The 20,436-nt window shown below is 38.8% G+C and overlaps 1 protein-coding gene across 1 annotated transcript in view; it reads left to right on the top strand.

Moving 5' to 3' along the window:
• The window catches only part of LOC135075426 (proline-rich protein 36-like), a 71,160-nt gene that overhangs the window by 17,711 nt on the left and 33,013 nt on the right, over positions 1–20,436 (top strand). The window contains exons 2-5 of the mRNA XM_063969868.1: positions 2,489–2,611; positions 10,461–10,580; positions 11,083–11,118; positions 12,504–12,530. Of these exons, the coding sequence (XP_063825938.1) occupies positions 2,489–2,611; positions 10,461–10,580; positions 11,083–11,118; positions 12,504–12,530 (306 nt within the window). The remainder of the gene's footprint in view (positions 1–2,488; positions 2,612–10,460; positions 10,581–11,082; positions 11,119–12,503; positions 12,531–20,436) is intronic.

The following is a 20,436-nucleotide window of genomic DNA, read 5'->3' on the forward strand; positions in this document are numbered from 1 at the left end:
GTTAGGTACTTAGTACGTTCTCGCGTCTCGAATCTCATGCATAGTCAGCCAAACGGACGGGACTAAGTATGATTAAGTGGGACCATAATATCAAAAACTTAGACTGGAAAATTCGTGCGCTTCTCAACGACCCTAGAATGCTAGCAAGTTTATAGTGGAAGTAGATGAGTTAGTCGGCCGCCACCCTCAGTTCATTTAGCTAAATTATCGTGTTGCTGAAGAAATCGTTTCGAGACGGGATGAAAATGTAGAGACATTTCTCACGTTTCTAACAACTTATTCCCTCTGGTCTTTACAAATGCATTTAACTGCGATGTTTACAGCTAAATTAAATGTGAAGTAACTGTAGTAGCTGTTTAATGTTCATCTTAATTTATCTCATTCCCTGTGCACTATAGTCTATCCAATATAGCTTGATTAGAATGACAGCTGCCATCAAAAGTAACGACATAACTTTGTAGTAGCGATCAATGAGAGCTAAATATTGGCGGACAAGAAATAATTCACGTTTGACCTACAAACAATATTTTCGACGATATGCTTCCAATAAAAATGTTAATTTCGTGTAAATGCAGCGTTAAATTACACCAATAAGTAGTAATTCGAAATTATAAAAATCAAGCTAGAGTATTAACGACGTGTCTACAAGGTTATCTCGAGTTACAAAAATGTTAGTGATGGGACATATCGACAAATGTCATATTAAATTAAAACTAATTTTTTAACATATTTTTTTTTTTTTTTTTTTTTTTCCCTTTTTATATCTGCAATCGACTTAGGTCATAATCAGATGTTTTGTCTTGCTTTTTTGTTTGTGTTCATGAGGAGGGGTATTCCAGTAAATTCTCTCCCTCGGTTTTTACTAATTCACGTAGCAATCTAGTCCAGCCTTCCAATATTCAGTCCAAGCCACTAGCATCTTTGGTCCAACTGTAATATTTGCCATCTTTTCAGTCTTGTGGTGGTCTTGTGGGTTTGTTCCACAATTTCTCTAGCAAGTTGGTTTGTGTGATGTTTTAGCCTTTCCTTATATTTGGTACAGTATTTGCTCACCTCCTCCCTGACTGTCGGCATCTCCAAGTACTCGTGTATCTCTACATTTCTAGCGAACCATGGTGAATTTGAGATTGCCCTCAGTGTTTTATTCTGAAACCTTTGGAGGATTTCAAGGTTGGAATTACTGGCAGATCCCCAGAGTTGAATCCCATAAGTCCATATAGGCTTTATTATGCATTTATAGACCAGCATTTTGTTGTTTAAACTGAGGGATGATTGTCTCCCAATCAGCCAGTAGAACTTCTTAAATTGTAAATCTGCTTCTTTTCTCTTTGTTTTTATATGGGTTGCCCAGGTTAACCTCCGGTCTAGATGGAGTCCCAGGTATCTTACACAATTTTCTGTAGGCAGTTGTTGCCCCCGTAGCGTTACAGCTGGGCAGTCTCCTTTGCGGAGTGTGAACGTTATTTGTAGAGATTTAGTAACATTTGGCTTTATTCTCCACTTTTCCAGCCATTCGTCAATTTCATACAGGTGATTTTGTAGTTTTTCTGATGCCAAAGCCGGATCTTTATGACTTGCAAGACATGTGGTGTCATCTGCATATGTCGCTGTTACTACATCTGTAGTGCATGGTAGGTCCGCTGTGTATATAGAATATAGCACAGGGCCGAGCACAGATCCCTGTGGCACAGACGCCCCAATATCATACAGAACGGATACTTCTTCGCCAAATTTAACTTGGAACTTTCTGTCTTGTAGGTAGGACTTAAGCACCATATAATATGAATTAGGTAGAAAACTTTTTAGCTTATACAAAAGACCTTTGTGCCAAACCCTATCGAATGCCTGCTGGATGTCCAGGAACACCGCAGCACAGTATTCTTTCTGCTCCAGTGATTGTCTTATCTTGTTCACTATACGATGTACTTGTTCCACTGTGCTATGTCGCTCCCTGAACCCAAATTGGTGATCTGGTATTATGGCTTCTTCTTCTAATATTGGTTTAAGTCTTTGCAAGAATATTGTCTCTGTATTCTGTATTCTATATTGTTAAATAAAAAAAAATATTTAACATATTTAACAATTTTTTTTTCTAACTAAATTTTTAACATATTTAAGTCAAGTTATACGTTTTTCTAAATGTTTACTATTAAAAACCAAAAAACATTTCATTCTTAAATAATCAAACATCGAAAATCAATCACCGGTAATTTTTTGGGTATTCATAGCACCGTTGTTCTAGAAGAGATGCCCACCGCCCTCTAGCGAGAGGAAAAAACCACTGAAGAACACTGATGATAATGACTACGACTATCATTTTTTCGAAAACTTATCGATACATCTATGTGAACCGTACGAAACATACCCAACACTAATCACATTCGTTTGACAGCTGTCATTCTAATCAAGCTATATTGGATAGACTTATAGTAGGATATTTAAACATTTTTGAGGCATAATTTTAAGATCATTTCTTTGTTGTTTACAGGCTGCAGTAAAATGTGCTTCTTCACCTCGTACCAACGCGCTGTCAACAAAGCCTCGGCTGCCATTGGCAGCTTTGGCGGCAGACGCGGCACGCATACACCCGCCAAACAACGTCAACTCTCATGTAAGTACCGTAGAATGAGTCAAACACTCACATTAAGAGAGCATGCTTTAGAAAATTAAGTTAGCTATCAAAAGTAATTAAAACAAGAAAAGACACTATCAAATAAACAGGGTTCGAGGATATATATCAAGGGATATATATCAAGATATATATCGGATATATATCCGATATATATCAAGCCGGTTTTGATGATATATATCAACTTTTAAAATTTGTTACTGTATTTGTACTTTTTGACATAAAATTTTTATTTTTTTAGTCGATTTTGCCGTATTTCAAAGATATTTTATGTTTTTGCTTTATTTGTCTGATTTTAAGTTTTAAAAACATGTTTATGTAACACATTATGCAATAGTATTCATGAATAATACAATAAAATAATACTATGGCTTTCATACAAAATTGATATATATCAAAGTTGATATATATCATAAATATCCGATATTTTGATATTTATAATAAATATCGGATATTTTCGAACCCTGCAAATAAATCACCAATGACAGGAAGGAAATCAGACGCTTTTTTTCCATTCTCAGCCTTTGTATAGAAAATAAGGTTATTCCTAAAGTTGCATATTGTCACCAATCTCGAAAATAAAGAAAATGAATTAAGACTACTCAAGTATATTTCCAAAATAATGCTTTTAAAGCACCCGCAACAGACTGTCGTGATGTTCAGTGGGTAAATATTTGCGTGTCTGGATGGAGGCGTAACAAAAACGTTCCACCGCACGTTCCATCAGTACTAAACGTTAATGCGCCGGGTGATCTCACACGTCTAAATGCAGCTAGTCTAAATCCGTGAGCCATCGCCGTACCTCTTCCGGGCTTTGCTTTCTCGCATAAAATGTACGCAAACTGCCAGTCGGTTGTCAACGCGCCTCGGCTCATCTCTGAACAGGCTGCTAAAACAACACGCGTGAAATCAAACTGTTTGCTCATCTCGAGCCGTTTACCGCAAACCATTAACCGCTTTAGAACAAAGACGAAAGTAATCAATCCCTCATTTTAACAAACACAAGAGCTTAAATAGTTAATTATGGAACCAATTATACCTAGTACCGGCCATCATTATTGCTGGAATTATTTATAGGGATTATAATTTCTCGCGAAACATGGATTTAAACGCAATCAGTGAACTGGTACATACACATATTTACCGCAAATGCATTTGATTTTCAATTATACCAGTTCGATCGTTAACTGCGTGAATGCTTAAACTGTATAAACAGTCGACTGTAAACTTTAAAACAACAAAACAGTATTTCCGCAAGTATCCTTTTAATAGTTAGCGAGTTAAAAGTAGAACTTAACTGTGAAGTATTCTGAACAAGCGGGTCGTTGTTTTAATACGACTCCTTGATTGCGGCGAAAGTAGTAAGACGGAAGTGAATCACAATGCACTCGGATCTCGCAAAGCCGGCGAGGACGAGATGCGGATAGCCGGAGCGTGCACTCGACGCGATATTAAAGCAAAATGCGGGAGAGCACGACTCGAGGTGGTGCCGTTATTTATCCTCTGCCTTTTAAAATTTTCGCAAAACCTTAAACGCAAAGACTTTTTTACAAAACGACGTCGTAGCCTATTATGGGATTGATTTGTGAATTCTTTTAATGTTCAGACTGCTTCTAAAAGTCTCATTTAAAATTATCAAGTCAAAACACTAGTGCAATTATTTTCAATTTGTATTCAGTATGGCCGTAGAGAGCTTTAAAATTCCTCGGAGAAAGAACTCTGTTCGAGCGATATGCATCTAAATTTTTTATGCATGAATATCTTTATTATTTACATTATGCACGCTCTGACCTAGTCATGCTCAGAATCTAATTTCCTCTTTTCACCATGCACAAGGTTAATATTTAAATTATAACATGTTTTAAATTAGATTTTTATTGATATCCAAGCTTTTATAAATAACTTTGCGATCTAACAAATCAGATAACGTCTATCCTCATCGGATCATCGGATTACGGAGATTGTAAAATTAATTAGTGTGCTCGAATTTTGTGAAAGATAATCGGCTGTGCTGACTTCCTATCACATCGCGGAATTATTAAACGAGCGGCGGACCGTGTGCGGCCAGCGGATTTCAGCCCAATATTGGCCGTCATGAAAGCTTTATTTGGTTAACACGTCGCCTATGGCGCGGCTTCCTCTGACATTTAGTACTTTAATTCACTTTTTCAAGCCGGATATTTTTAGCTTCGATGTTTTTTCAGCTCTGAAAAACCATTGAAAAAACGGAAACCTTATAAACTCACTCACATGCCTGCGTGCAAATATTAGTTAAAGAAGATTCTACAGAATATTTTCAAACAGATTTCATTCCTTATTCATTTTTATTGAGATTTGGATAGCGAAAGGAAGCATACATGAAAACTTTTATGTAAACATTCTCTTTAGATCGCACCTGCTCACTAAAATATGACACCATCCTCCCTCTGTATTACTTTATCGCCCGTTTTATATCTCTCTTCTCATCACAAACTCGTAAAGGGAAATCGGAAGATGTTAAGAATATCCAAAATATAATATTATTCGCTTGAGCAGTTCTGTTTTGTGAAGTGTACGCTCAACTCTAAATAGGTTCACATTTATTCCCAATGCGAAAGGAGCACTCTTGGCGGAATGCGAGCAGTTTACCCTCTGTGCTCCCCCGTGCATTTCGACAGTTCGCCGCCAGCCAAGATATGTCGCAATCCCATCCAATTTGCCTCCCGCCGCTCCTACTGCTCGAATAAAGCGGAAAATCTTGCTCCGACTACGAAAGAATAAATTATGCCGACTTCAATATCAAACGGTCTAACCGAAGGGCACATGTGTTCAATGTTTATTTGTATCTACCTCAATTGCAAATCGATGCTGGTGTTCAAAAGCAATTTAATTTGTTTTCTATCGAGCTTTCATCTTTTGAAAGCTTAATGATAAAACTGTATTCTTGTTACCTCGTGTTATTCGAAAGTCTGTTTGAAATGAAAGGTGAGCACTGAGCATAGAGCAATTGTGTATGAACTAAGCTTTTACATCAAACCTAAAGCTGTGAGGCGTGGCGTTCACTCACTTCCTACTCTTGTTCGGCACTTGTTCGGTATGGTATGGATTCCTTACATTCACCAACTGAATCGCACCTTAAACAATATAAGGCAAGGAATGAGCACGATCGTTTGGCACGCGCTGGGAGCCCGCCGCCACTGCGGTGTCGGCTAATAGCTCTTCGCAGATTCAATTTGCCGTCGAATAGAATATAGCCTCCCGGTGCGCCGTACGCGATCATTAAGTTACGTCCTCGTCTCCAGGAGCGGGTGAAATTCGCTTCAAACATCTACCGCAACTAATTCAAGAAGCAGATACTGCTCGGGAGTTCTATTCAAATATTATGAACCATTTTAATAATCATGCAACTGACTTAATATTTGCTGTGATTTCGTAAAGAAAATTACATAGAACAGTATATAGAATTTTCGCCGGCGACGGTGTTGAAAAAAATATGTTTACTTATACGTTGATTGCTACCTTGCTATAAAAGTGGTTGTGGTAAACACAGATTGCTTTCGACAGAAGCCGCATCCTTATTGTGTCTGCGGAAAAGCTGGCGTGTCGCCACAGAACCGACACTGCTGCCGCCGCCAAATGTTTTTTATTCCTCTGCTCGGGCCGATATTGCCGTTTGCTTACGTCTCCCTAGACTTACATGTCTATGGAGCGGGAAACGCCACCCTCCTCGGTGACCAGACAGACGGACCTCCGAGGTCTTTTATTTTTACCTGTCCCATTGAAATATCGCTTAGTGTTTTGTTGGTAGATTTGTTTGCCATTTATTGTTGGAGATCAACAAAAGTAAAATTATTACGTACTGGGTGAACATCACTTCTTGGTCTTTGTACGTTACGTTTTGTTAAATGTTTATAATTATGAACATTTTCAATTTGCATATTAATGTACAAAATTGTTACCTGCTTTGTGAACTATTGATATTGTTCATTGAGGGTAGGCTAATTGAAATGAAAGCAATACGCAGCTCCCATTAAATTCTCTTTGTTCTCAGTAAATGAAATCCATTAATACATATTATGAACTTTCGAATCGCTATCGTTTCGAATAAATTCACTTATTTGTTAATTAATACTGCCTGTAATTATAAAATAGTATTCATTCACTACGACGAAAATGAAGTGAACGCAATGTTGATAGTAATGAATACTTTATTTATTGCTCGGTAACTCGGTACCTATACGTACTTGCGTGCAACCAAATCGACTATGACAAATTGCTTCTTAAAATCAGGACCGGTGAAATAAATTTATATTGGAAACGTTGATAAACTACATTATTCGTAATACAGTACGGCCATGTAATATAAGAGGGCGCTACAAGTAGTCGAACGTCTTGCTCGTAGCTTCTGTGGAAAATCCTAAAACCGCGATAAAAGAAATCCTTGAGTTCTTAGCACAACACATTTCAGTACATGTAACTTCGTTTTAAAACAACTGAAAAAAATTGTTAACATTTCCAAAGAAATAAAGAATTATTTGAAAGCATTTCATAATAATAAACTTCACGCATAACAACCGGTAAATTATCGTGTTTAGTTACAATACGTGTTGTGAAATTAGCGTAGCCAACTTAAGTTTGTAGGTACGCAAATGACATTATTTACTACACGTAGTGTTGATACTAAGTACTAACTATGTAGGTAGTCTGCATGCAGTCGTGACGGAGGCACTAATGCAATAATGCTTAGTTTACCATGTGTTGCAATTAAGTAGTAGTATCTAATTTTTGCATCATTTTTGATAATTGTAAATCTTTTTCCATTTTTATCTGTGCATGTGTTTTTAATAAAAGTAAGATCTTCAAGAGGAAACTAGATACTTTAAGCTGCCAAAACAGACATATCATATGCCAAGATGTGCAGGTTATTAGTAAGAGTGTTAAACTCACAATTTTATTTTGCTGTCCCCAAATTAGCCCCTTCTAAGGAACTAGTAACCAAAACAAAATTTTTGGTCATAGGAAAGCGAGACATAAGGCAGCATACCTACTAATTGATAATCGGTACGAGAACGTGACCAGTGGTACGCTGTGGAAATGTTAATTCAATCACAGTTCCATTCGTTCGACGTTGCAGCACCATATTAATCCGAGAGCGGTCTGTCGCGAAATTCCATTTGGAAATGCCGCGAGCTAGCGTCGCTTGATGTTGGAGCTGAATCAGATTGATCTACTGTGATTGTATGCGCTCAGTTTACGGGAATACCTGACATTTATTTTTGGAATCCGTATTCCGGTATAGCTCACCCCTCCAATTCATCATTTTAAAAATTCATTCCTGCTTAAAAATTCATCGAACGGAAGAATTAACCTCTCTTCGGTAATTACACATTCCCGGTTCATGTTAACCATATAGTAATTCAGTGCCCAGTAATTAGAACAAGGCTCTGGCATCGCTGACAACTTCCAACAAGGGAGTAACGTGCCATGACATAAATAAATTATGCAACGCGCCACTTAACGACACCGCACCCTGTCTGCCACCTCGCTGCCGCGCTCCTCGCCGCGATCTACGTCTCTAACGATACTGATAAATAATCGCCTAGATTGCGCCACTTATCTCCTCCCGTAAGATTTATCACCGGTTGTAAATAAATAAGCGATAGGAACACTGAAATCTTAACATAAACTAACCGGATATACTGGCCGGCGCGCGGCGCTGCAATATACAGATAATTGCGGTACATAAATGTCTTTGATTGCATGAAAATTATTATTCCACACCGTATCGATATTCAGCTTCTTTCGCATGGAGTATACCTGTATTCATGAAAAATGTAATTGAATGATTTATCTGGTCGGTCACGTTTCGTTGCCATATGGAGTTCTCATGAATAAGTAATGTTCGGCCGCGGTCGTTGTTTCAATTAGCGGTTGTGTCGCCAGTCGGGCACGCCGCACGACCGCCCCCGCCCGCCTGTGCTCCGACATCGAGCAACCCGCCAGCAGCGCTATTGTCATAAAGGAACGATTCACTGGCCCGCACAATGCACCACGATGACCCAATATTAGCCACTGATGTGACAAAAAACAATTTGATGATAATAGCCACCGATAATATCAAGTTCTATAAAAATCCAATTACAGCTTTTGCCTAAAATAATTGTATGTAGAACTTTAATAAAACTTTTGAAATGAGTAAACATTTTATGACTTCTACAGAATCATTAAAAAAAAACTTAATAAAACCAACTAGCATCTGACTGCCAGTCGTCGCGGAGACGTTTGTAGTTTGCCTCTGAAATGTATTTAGGCGGTGGGACAAAGCTCATTAGCAAGCGTCCCGTATTTGGCGAGAAAGTCCCACGAAAGTCCATTATAATTGGAGCGAACTGTAATGAGCGAAAGTAATTATGTGGTAACATCCGGCCTTACAACCCTGCGCGGCACAACCCGTGCCGGATTAGAGGGATCTTGCTCGCCTACACGCCACGGATTAAATTGATATGTGCGACTCCGATCCACTCGTTTATCTATGTAAAGGGTCGGAAAGCGATCCCTTTTATTAGAAACGGGGACATAATCGTACGCGTATGTCTTATTGTAGTCTATTAGAGGGTTACGGAAGCATTCAACTTTTATTGTCTCTTCAAGTCGTCTACTTATGATGACAGCATAACAGGGGATTGTTATTGTGTCTTTATAGAGTTACAACTGCGGCACTCTCCCGAAAAAAGACATTACTTAATTCACTTTAAAAGAAGCTCAACATTCAATGCAAGCGTGATAAAATCGCTGTTTAAGTGTGCGGATCGCAGGGCTTTTCGAGATTTGGTTCCGGTCGACGACCACTCCCGGAACCAACGCCATTTATTTAAATTTAAACTGGCTTCGAATAATGGCCCCTACAGTCATAGAGCGACTTGACCGGAATTTTTAAATTGTTGGGCCATGCCGAGTAGCACGTTTTGTAATGGAATCAGGACTCTATTTTATAGACATGCATTGGTATTTGGCAATGTAAGTACGACATGTTAAAACTATCAAAACATTATTTAAAAACAGAGACTCGACCTGTGTAAATAAAATACATAAAGCACAGCATAAAAATGTGCTACGTTGCGGCATACTAATAAAAATGGATTTAGCTAGGTAGCAAATATGCTACGAAGTAGTTATTAAAATTCATGACAGCATCAATGATAGATACTTCAACATCTAAATCACAGATTACCTAATAGCTCTTACGTCTGAATGTTGAATTATTGATATAATCATTCACATAAATTTGACTTGTCTTGTGATTCATTTTTATTATCCATTAAATGAAAGCCAAATCAAATTGGACGCGAAGTTCTCTCAAGTAATAATAACGTGGAAGTTCATTGAGCGAGGGCGGTGGGAGAGTTATCCATTTACAGAGAAGTTATTCTCATTTTATTTTCCTTTACCCGTCCAAAGAGCGCTCATCGCTGAGCATCACAGCCGCTTCCCCCGCTTGAGCGCTCCTTTCGAACCCTACCGTAAAATAGACGCGAAATGTGATAAATGGAAAACTCTTTTTATTGTCGGGCCCCGGGCATGTTACGTTATGGGTCGGCTCTTTTCGCCCCGCTCGCCCTTACTTTCCCAGCCTGTCTTATCAAGTTTTCTTATATCCTAGTTACCGCTCAATTTTGGGAGCCCTGTGTAAAAGCTTTTTCTCATCTTTTGTCTATTGCAATAGAATTTGACTTAAGTAAGCACTACGCGCTCCTAACAATTCTTTACCTACTACGAAGGGTTTGGATACATTACGTGTAGGTATTCGCGTAAAGAAATTACTAAATAATGGTGTATTTATTTCCTTTCGTAGGGCATTACGCTGCTTCAAGACGCTGGCACGTCGGATGATAGTGGACGGGCATCAGAAAGGCTCACGGGGAGTTCGGTCGCACCTCGCGATCCTGACTCTTCCCGTGATCGCCTTAGCGACGTAAGTGCCGCTTACATTTTATTTCATACTCTTCGATAGTATTATCACCTATCACAAACCCTTCTTCAAAAATAAAAGCTTTAGCTTTAACTGGACCTATGATGACGAATGTTTGTAACTAAGACGAAATGTGCTTTATGACAATTACTGTGCATTAAACTGCCTTTCAGTTATTTCTGTATTCATTCATTAAAAAAAAACAATGTTATGTCATACCCCAATCCCTGACACACTGAGGTGCATGTGTTAAAATGTCACTTAATGTTGTATTTATTTGTAATGGTTGTTAGATAGAAAAACAACGCGCAAGAATGTTGTCTTCTATTTCGTTGCTACTTTTCCCGCCTCACCCGTCGGTCTATTTGAAGCAGATTATAATAATCTGTTCGAATATAATGTTTGTTTACTTACAAAACAAATCTTGACTCGAGGGCAAGGCGGGATAGTCTTCACCTCCCTAGTCACTCCACTCATGTGTTCGCTTTCTCTCTCCTGCCTACAGGCCAGTAGCCGCTGTAGTTCCGGAAAAGGCTATATCGTGAGTATACTCATTGTTGTCCTTGTCTAGAGTGCGACTTCCTCCGGCATGTCTCCCACGACCGCTTACTCTCTCTTGAACGTCAGGCACTGCATGGCCCGGATTTTGTTTATTCTTCATATTAACATTATAACTGTCTATAGGAGATTTGTGTAATGGCTATAATTTTCGATTACCGTGTGCAAATTTACTCTGATCACGAAACACACAGACCCTGTTCGATATTCGGCGCGTATCGCAGCTAAATCACGAGATTTGTCGAGGCGGTGCCGCTCCGTACTACATAACATTACCTGAGCCCGCCCTGAATACTTCATGTTCTGTATTTATTTGAAATTGTAATATCTCAGCCGGATCCCTTGTTGTTTCCCTCGGCGCGAACTTGCCTCGTAAATATCTTGTAACGTATTCGTCGATTTATGATACGATGATAGTCTTTTTCTCCCACATGAATTGGACATTGCTTTAGATTGTTTACGGTATTATAATGTTTTATCCATGAGCATATTTGATATGAACAAATTACTTTCCTGTGTATGTTTATCTCTCCTTATCATGTCAGTTTTTTCGGTGTGATAAGAAGAGTATTTCTTTATTACAACTTGGACCTCATGTTAGTTTTCAAAATTTGCAGTAAGCGGTATTCCATTTATTACTTATTCTTTACCTACATATTTCAAATTGTTTGTCTATTGTATAGATAGTTTAAACTAATTATGTTTTTAATTAAGTCGATGAAATCTAAAATCTATTCGTGCGAAGAACATAATTCAGACATTTTTTTAAAATACACTTTACCTGTAAGAATTCGAGATTGGTGTACAGTTGAATGCATTTTTATTAATTTGTCTTGCTAAATCTCTTGTAATTTTACAGCAGTAATAAAAATATATGAACACAAATCAACGTATAATTATAACACGACAGAAGTCAGTCCACATAATTAATAACAAAGACTTAAGACGGATGTGAATAGTATTTTACAATTACATATTGCGATTCTTCTACTTGTCTAATTTTTCGGCATTATAAAATAATAAACATTTATCTTTGATCTGACTCAGTTCGAAAATAATCGGCCTTTGAAACTGAGCATGCGACATCTGTCGGTCGTACTTTATGAGCATATAAAACATTTAAAAAGTATGATACAAGTAGTCGTTCAAAAGCTTGGAATTACATGAATTTTGCTTCACCCGGTGTGGGCCCATTAATTTATCAACTTGCATTATCACTAGAAACAATAATAACATTATACAGATCTAACATTTTAGCGATTTATTCATCGTAGTTAATTGCATGCAAATGATGATGCAAATACTTATACTTACCATTTTTATCGAATGTGTTCAATTTAATTAATCTGTGGCTTTCTTCTTTTGCAGTGTGATAGTGAAGGCGACGACGATAAGGCAAGTATTTTTATCAAATTAGTATTACTTTGCTTCTCATGCAGGCATTGTTTAAAGATTTGCGTCATAAGTTCAAAAATATACAAGTTCAAAGTGCAAAATTCTTCAATCTCTAATATCAGCGGTATGTTTCCCACACGATATACGATTCGCGTAAATTAATTAAAGCCAGTCCCCGACTCCTCGGCTCTTTGTGAGTTGGAAAAGTTGAAACAGAGCGTTGGAAATAAATGTCCGTGTAATGTAAGTGGCGAAGTTGTTCGTTCCCGGTTTATTACCGACCGGACTAGCTCGCAGTCGCAGTGATTAATCTCGCGGGGGAGACGCGCTGTCCTCCGCACCTGTTTACAAATTGTTTAGTTAGCCTAGTCTATCTCTAATTGGATTGTATCTGCCCGTGCGCTTAACAGCTCGAAACGTTCATTAAACGGATCTATTATCTACGGGCATCTGCCTCGTTTATTGCTATTTATTGTATTGCTGCTGAATACGTTAGTAATTTACTGATTCCTAACAAATGGTTGTTCATTTTATGTAGGTAATGTATAACTTATACATCGCAAATAATCATTAACTTTCATGTAGAGTTATTTAATTATTCTCAGTGAGTATTCTTTATATCATATTTTTTATTCCGATTATTATGAGACTCGGATTTTTAAAACTAATATTTGTTACAAAAGGCAACTGCTGGTTTAATATGGATTTAGCTAGAGATAAAATGAACACAGTTGAAGTGTACGAATAGGAGTCTCTTTGTGCTCGGACTGTACACGCTGGAGGGGGGCTTAACTAACTCGTCAACAGGTTGTGAAATGCGAGTCAAAAGCCGCCGGAGTTGAGCTTGCAGCGCTCTGGCGCGTGCAGCAAAGAGCTCTGATTACGCGCTGCCCCTCTGTTCCTTAATTACTAGATTGGCGCAGTCTGCAAGTGCCCGTAATTAAATACATTACACCGCCTTTGCCGTGCCTAACAACTTGAAAGTCGACGCTAAACCCAGATGATTTTCTTACCGTATATGTCACAGTACTCATTATGTAAATAACTAGCTACACTTACAAGTTCTAGTAATTGAAATAAGTGCCCTCACTATAAAGAGATGATAGAGTATTAATAAGAAGTGATAAAAGTGCAGTCTTAAGCAAACTTGAGTACAATCACTGGCAGCAGTCGTGCAAATCCAAAAGCTTTAAAGACTGATAGCATTGTTCGGGAGCACCCGCAACCCGAGCTCGTCCACGTTCCCCTTAATCTAATTATCTGGCCGCTTCGCTGCCGACTCCGTCTGAAACACCCCACCCTCTATCTCACAATTTCTCCCCGCCGAGAAAACGTTTAAGTATAAAAGTATTTTATTAAGCAATCCATCCCGCAACGTTGAATGGAATACCAGATTTTAAATGAGTTTCAGACGTCAAAGTTTTCGTATGTAAATGCTTTTACCTTACTCGCTATGGATAAGGAAATTTGCCTCGCATCTCGTGGGAAATCGCGATAAACTCCGCAATAATTTTACATTTCACGCGTTAGTACCAAAACCAAAGATCAGACAGCTAAACGATATTAGAGGCGTCTTTGATGATAAACACGTTAATATAATGGTAATTCTGTATCGTTAGGCGCTTTGGATATGCTTACGCTTATTTTAATTACCATGTCGGTTCTGTCGGTGACTAAATAATAATGGTGATAATGTTATAACAATATTGTTTAGGTTTTCCCCGAAATGTTATCCCGTTCGTACACCGCTACACGCCTCTGTAGTTTGATAAATTTACAAATGTTTAATAGAACATTGATCCTTAAATATAATTGAATTAGAAGTTGAGTGGCACAATAATGCCAGTAAATGGATATCTGAGGAGGAAATCAGTCTCAGCTCCGCTGTTATACCGTAGTCGATTAATTAAATTACTCCGGGAGAGCTTGGCGAGAGGCGCTGAGCGATTCACAACTACCTAGAGTTGAGCGGAAGCGGGCAATCCTGACTTGTTAGAGATAATTTAAACTCCCAAGGAATTTCACCTACACGTATTTCGCCGTTAAACAAGATCACTTGCATTGCCTCTGCATAGTTTTCGACGATATTTTCCAGCTGTCGAAAGTCAGTGAATTGCTCTTTTGATCGTCACTCGTCAGTGTACTACGTTCGTAATATCCTTTAAAGTAGTGACCGACCGAATATTCGTTTTCGTTTTCGTTTTCGGCCATTTTCGGCCAAAAAATAGACATTCGGCCATATTTTCGTTTTCGGCCAAAAACCAGCCGAAGCTTCGGCCAAACCGAATATCAGAAATACGTGAATAAGATGGTGTCGTTTATCGTTCCGATATCTTCGGGAGTGAATCTGGTGCACTCATGGTTCCAATCAGACTTGAACGGACGCGGTATTGTCACACTCTTTTGAAGTTGTGAAGTGAGGTTACGTTGTAAAGGGTGTCCAGCGAGAATTTTCCAAGTTCAAAATTGAATACAAATAAAACCAAAGAGTTTTTATTAAGTTTAATTGTTTCAAAATAGAGTCTAATGCGGATTTGAAATACGTCATGAGTCACTGGTCGGGAGCCTACAGAGCGTTCGCAGTTGAGCATTATTAGAGTATTTGAAATGTATTGTCGAATGATCAATGAATGTCTGATACCACAACTGCAACTGCATCCCGGTCAACTACGTAACTCTATTTCAGCAAAAAGGTGTCTCACCACACACGGAGAGTACCTCGATGGAGACACTGAGGACTATTTTTTTTTTCAAATAAATGATCAGCAAGTACTGGGATATACCCTAGCCGCCTCGGTCACCAGATCTCACACCATGCGACTTTTTCTTGTGGAGATATCTCAAGTCAAAAGTTTACAGCAAACAATCCTTAAATAATTCAGGTTCTGTAAGAAAATATCCGCCGTGAAGTTGCAGGAAAATTATTAACGCGATTTGCTCTCGCATAGTTGCGAATGTAAGGGTCCGGCTGTGAGAGTGCCTATAGTAAAACGGGCATCATTTAAAAGACATTGCCTATAAAAAATTAAATCCGCAATGTTAAACTTCAGTTTGCATTAGTAATAAATAATAAAAAATCATTAATTTATTTGTTGAATACATTTTTGAAGTTGAAAAATTCCCACTGGATAAAGGGTGCTTTATTTCTTCTTCACTTCCCAATATTTCAATATACACCGGAATTAATTCTACTAAGAATTCATAATTAATTTTTTTGTGTCTTAATGCCGGTATTCTATAATCAATCCTTATCAAAATCAACTGTAAAACGTCATTATGTTTTTGGTCAAAACATTAACGGTTTTCAAAGTTTTTACATAATTTCAGATTGAAATTTGAGAGTTGAAGGTCATTTTCGTTTTCGTTTTCGGCCGAAAATGAGACTGCAGCCGAAGCTTCGTTTTCGTTTACGTTTTCGGCTGAAAATCCATATTCGGTCGGACACTACTTTAAAGTGCAAGCGTGTGAGCTACAGCTCGCTACATTCAGAGAGCGCTACACTAACTCGATCCTATTCCACTTGGGCTATTTGCACTCCGGGTTCAATTATGCCTCCACTTTGATATGCAAATCCGGTCGCTTTCGGCTAATTACGTAGACGCTTCCGTTGCACTGCACTTGACAACGTCAACCTGGCGTGTTTCACATTGGATTACTTACCATAATAACCAAAACATCAGTCATTTTTTGCATTTGTGATAAGTTACTTTAGTATTTGTGTCTGAAAACTTGTACATATTCTTACTTACTATTCAATGTTAAAAATGTCACCGTTTTTTCAGAACGTCACAAACCAAAATTGGTGCCGGAAATGGTGTAATACTTTGTCATTTCCGTAAGATTTGTTTATGCAAATTAAGCACGAACCGTCTTTTGCATATTGCATTGATCTGGCACTCTGAAAACAGTGGTGTTTATGAATAGTAAAACATGAATCTCGGCAAACTCCCCGGGCACAGTAAACTCTGTTATTAGCTTAGCAGTAACGGGAGTCAGCAACTGGCAATGCAGCCACTCAAACGTCCCACCCCTGAGTAGGGCTATCTTCTAAGTAAATTTTAGTATTCGCTGGCATAATATTTGCACAAGCATTTCAATCTGTACTCAATTTTAAAAGCCGTCTACGAAGTTTGTGGAACCTGCCTACGTTTTATTTCTTTTTGGTTGTTTTAACGTTAATTTGGTAGTTTATTTCTTTTTCTAATGTGTGAGTGATATTAGTACACAAAGACTGCTTTTCTCTGTTCAGCCCACAATTTGGTCTTACTATATTATGTAAAAACTTAACTTGTTCAGCTAGTTCTATTTTAGTACAACGCTGCTTTTGTAACAGGCTGCATGCAAACAAAAATGATAAACATCCAAACGGTAACCCTTACCGCAGCCGCATTCTGTCCGAGGCCCGGGAAGCGCACTCGTAACTCGCAGCTTACGGCGAGTGCAACTAGCATGCCCACGTTATTTATTGGACTCGCCGCGATAACAGCGCACGCGTCATTATAACACCTCGCTTTAAGCTCTCTCGACGCCATAACTTTATCGCGCATTTTTCCTGCGTAAACACGCATTAGTAAACACGTATATCTTTTCAAGAGCTTTTTAAAATGCTAAAAGCTTCGGGGCTTGGTGACTTTTAAACGCTTGACATGTGATTTTTCTTCGCTTGAGATAATTCGTAGTATAGAACTGACTCTACCATCTGACTGTGTGGGTAATAACATGGCGGGTATATTCTAGATAAATCTGTCCGATTAAGCATATTTTTCGATATTTGACCCGGATTGAAGGTTGTGTGTAAATGCTCATCATCATTCATCTGGTAGGCATATCACTTCTGGTCGATTAGAGCAGGGGCGGCGGGAGCACAATCTGTGCGCATTCGGCGCCCAGGGTTAGGGGGAGGCTCCTCGCGGCACATTAATAAGCTCATGAATACTGATCGGGTGCCAAGCCCCTATCAACACCGGCTAGTGCTACACACAATTTTATGTCGAACATTGTAAAAAAAAATCAACAACATTACAGAAGAAATATCATTTTATTCACAAACAATTCTTCTCTTCATAAAAGGGATACAAAATGAAATAAAAGATTGAAATTTTAAAAATGTAGTGTCAGTACTAACAAGAAAAATTACAACCTCGGCTAAAATATTTTCCAAAGCTGCAATGTCGGGCGCCTCTTGCTTGGCAAGGTTTACCTTACGCAAACCTGCCTCGGTTAATTGAAAGAGCTTCTTTCGTTTGGCGTAATATTTTATGGCACGGAGTCTGTCGGCCGCGCCGCGGTGGAAGTATTTCTTCTCTCTCAAACACGCACTAATTTTCCCGTAGCACCCTCTCACTCCACTGGCGCTTACGACTCTTTATAGAACTCGTTTCGAAAGCAACAAGAAAATAATTTAATCTACTTCACGGAATCGGAATATAAATTTGTTTTCAACATTATCTTAATCGCTACTTCTATTTTATCATCTTTCGGTGTTGGCTTATTTCTCGGAATGGTATTCTTTTTGTTTCATTTCTTTCAAATGAAAAAATCTTATTTGGATAAAAGTTAAATTAGCATTCATACGATTTTGGAGTAGCTTTTATATCTTCGTTCGTATTTAATTCGTACGTATTCTAACAATGATTACCCAAAGGATAACGACGTAGACATAGATGCGTTGTTGGTATTATTGTACAAGTTAAGAGGGTATAATAATTAGCGTTAAAGTCAGAGGGTCGAGTGTGTGGTATAGCGTACCCACGTGAACCGCAATAAATCGCTCGCACCCACGGGCCACGACGCTGCGGCACGCAAGATAAGGGACACCGCAACACCATTAACTACTACAATGTCACAGCTCCACCGATCAACCGCGTAAACCCTCCCACGACACGCTTTATGACTTCTCGCACCTACTAACTAGCGCTTTAATCCAATACTGTTGGCGCTAACTGCTACGGTATCGTCGTACAACTTGTTTTGGTTTACCTAAGCATCCCATAAACCACAAGTAGATATGAACAATTATAATAAACTAACATAACTACGTGATTAACATAATGTTTCTAGAATGTTCCACTTTTGTCTTGTAAACGAGCATAAAGTGAAAGAACAAATTGCGAGTTTCCCCAGTATTTTCCTCGCTCGGAAAAATATATGTTTTATTAAAGCTCGGCATTTCCGAGAGCGAGGCAACCCTCTTGGCGGGTGGCGCCGGGCGCGGGGATGGGGCCGCGGCGGCACGCCAGTGTATAACAGACAGTAGAGGGATATAAAACATATTTACGCGCCTATAAAGTACTCTCGTACGCTCGCTCTCCACCATTTTCTTTTGTTCCTCGCTCGCAGCCAATGATAATGCTTTCTCCCGTTCGGTTAAACTTATTTCTCCGCCGTCTTATCTGGCTTTTCTTCGGCACTTTTATTTATAACCGAAGTGGTGAAATGTAACAACGTGAAATAAACGATTACGGTATCCTTTTGCCTTTTGACACTTTGTCTTTTTGTTGCGGTGTCGTGTGGTTGCTTTACGTGAATGTTTGATTTACTAAGTTAGGGATTGAGTTATTGTGGCACTCTGTTTTGTTACGAATAATAAAACTTTATCAATTGATAGTCATAATAATCTGAAAATTGTGTTTTACAAATTATGAGCTTTGTAATTCTTGGAGCTTTCAAAAGCCCGTTAACCTTTAAATATTTTACAGTTAATCTGAAGATCTGAAAATTAGCGTTTAATATTATTTGGCGGAAACCAATATATTTTTCACGAATTTCATGGCTGGAGAGCTTTCGGGCCGCTTCCACGTAAAATGGAATTAGCCATAAAACTTTTCAAAAGAGGGATTTCCGAAAACAGTAGAATTTTCAGTTCCAGCAAAATAAATTGAACAGTTCAGGCGTGAGTGAACGAGCATACAATCCAAACATTTCTTCAAACTTCCAAATATTAAATCGGATGAAAGACGTAAACTGCTCTGCTTTGCTCTAGGGTTTTTTCTTTGTTTATGTTCAAACATGACTAAGAATGTACTACTAATAAAGCTGTCTTGCAGCTCTATTTAAAAGAAGTCAATGCATTTTCTTTTTTATAACACTAATACAAAAATTTGAATGATCCATCCACCACAAAAACTGTAATATTTCATTTGCTCGGAGTGGTTTAATATCAAATTGAGCGCCACGATAAGTACTGGATTGCTGTAGTAAAAAGTCAAGGACGTACTTAACGCTTTTTAGAGCGAGTAGAACGGAAACCAGAGCGTTAACAGCAAAGCGAGGAGCGTCTTAATCTTGTGCGACAGTACGGCTCGGAGCAGAAACTCCTTGCGTAGGTGAGAGGGTGTAATAACAAGAGGACGGGATCGTCTCCGCCCGCCGCGCCTCCTCCCGTCATCCCGTCGTCGCCCGCAGGCTTACCCGCTTGCAAACTTCTACGGAGATTCGTATTACTCCACTCTTGAGCTCTACTCTAACCGGCTTGACTCGCATAAAACCTAACACGCCACGATGCAAACTGAACCTTAAACACACACGCTTACAACTTCAGCTTATTGTTTACGAGATATTTAGCTGTTTGTGTCCTTTAAGTGAAATATTTAGTCTTACGAACCGGGACAGGATAACAGAATGGTCCACAGCTCCATTTAAAGAAGAATGCTTCCGTTGCATTCACGAGATAATCTCTCGTTTATTTGACTCGCAAAAGTCCTATGCTTTTTGTAGATGACACAAACATTGTGAGAGCTAAAAACATTGTTGCCACTTTCGCAGCGTGTAGGACAAAGGCGCGACGTCAAAGGGCCGTAATTATCCGTAGGCGGGCGAGTGTTAGCACTCGACGCCGAGGTCGAGATATCTCTCGACGGATCAGCAGCTCACTGGGATGCACTCTGCGATTCCGTTTGTCAGTGCA

This window comes from Ostrinia nubilalis, chromosome 10 (genome assembly GCF_963855985.1).
Source record: "Ostrinia nubilalis chromosome 10, ilOstNubi1.1, whole genome shotgun sequence".
In the NCBI taxonomy this organism is placed as follows: Eukaryota; Metazoa; Arthropoda; class Insecta; order Lepidoptera; family Crambidae; genus Ostrinia; species Ostrinia nubilalis.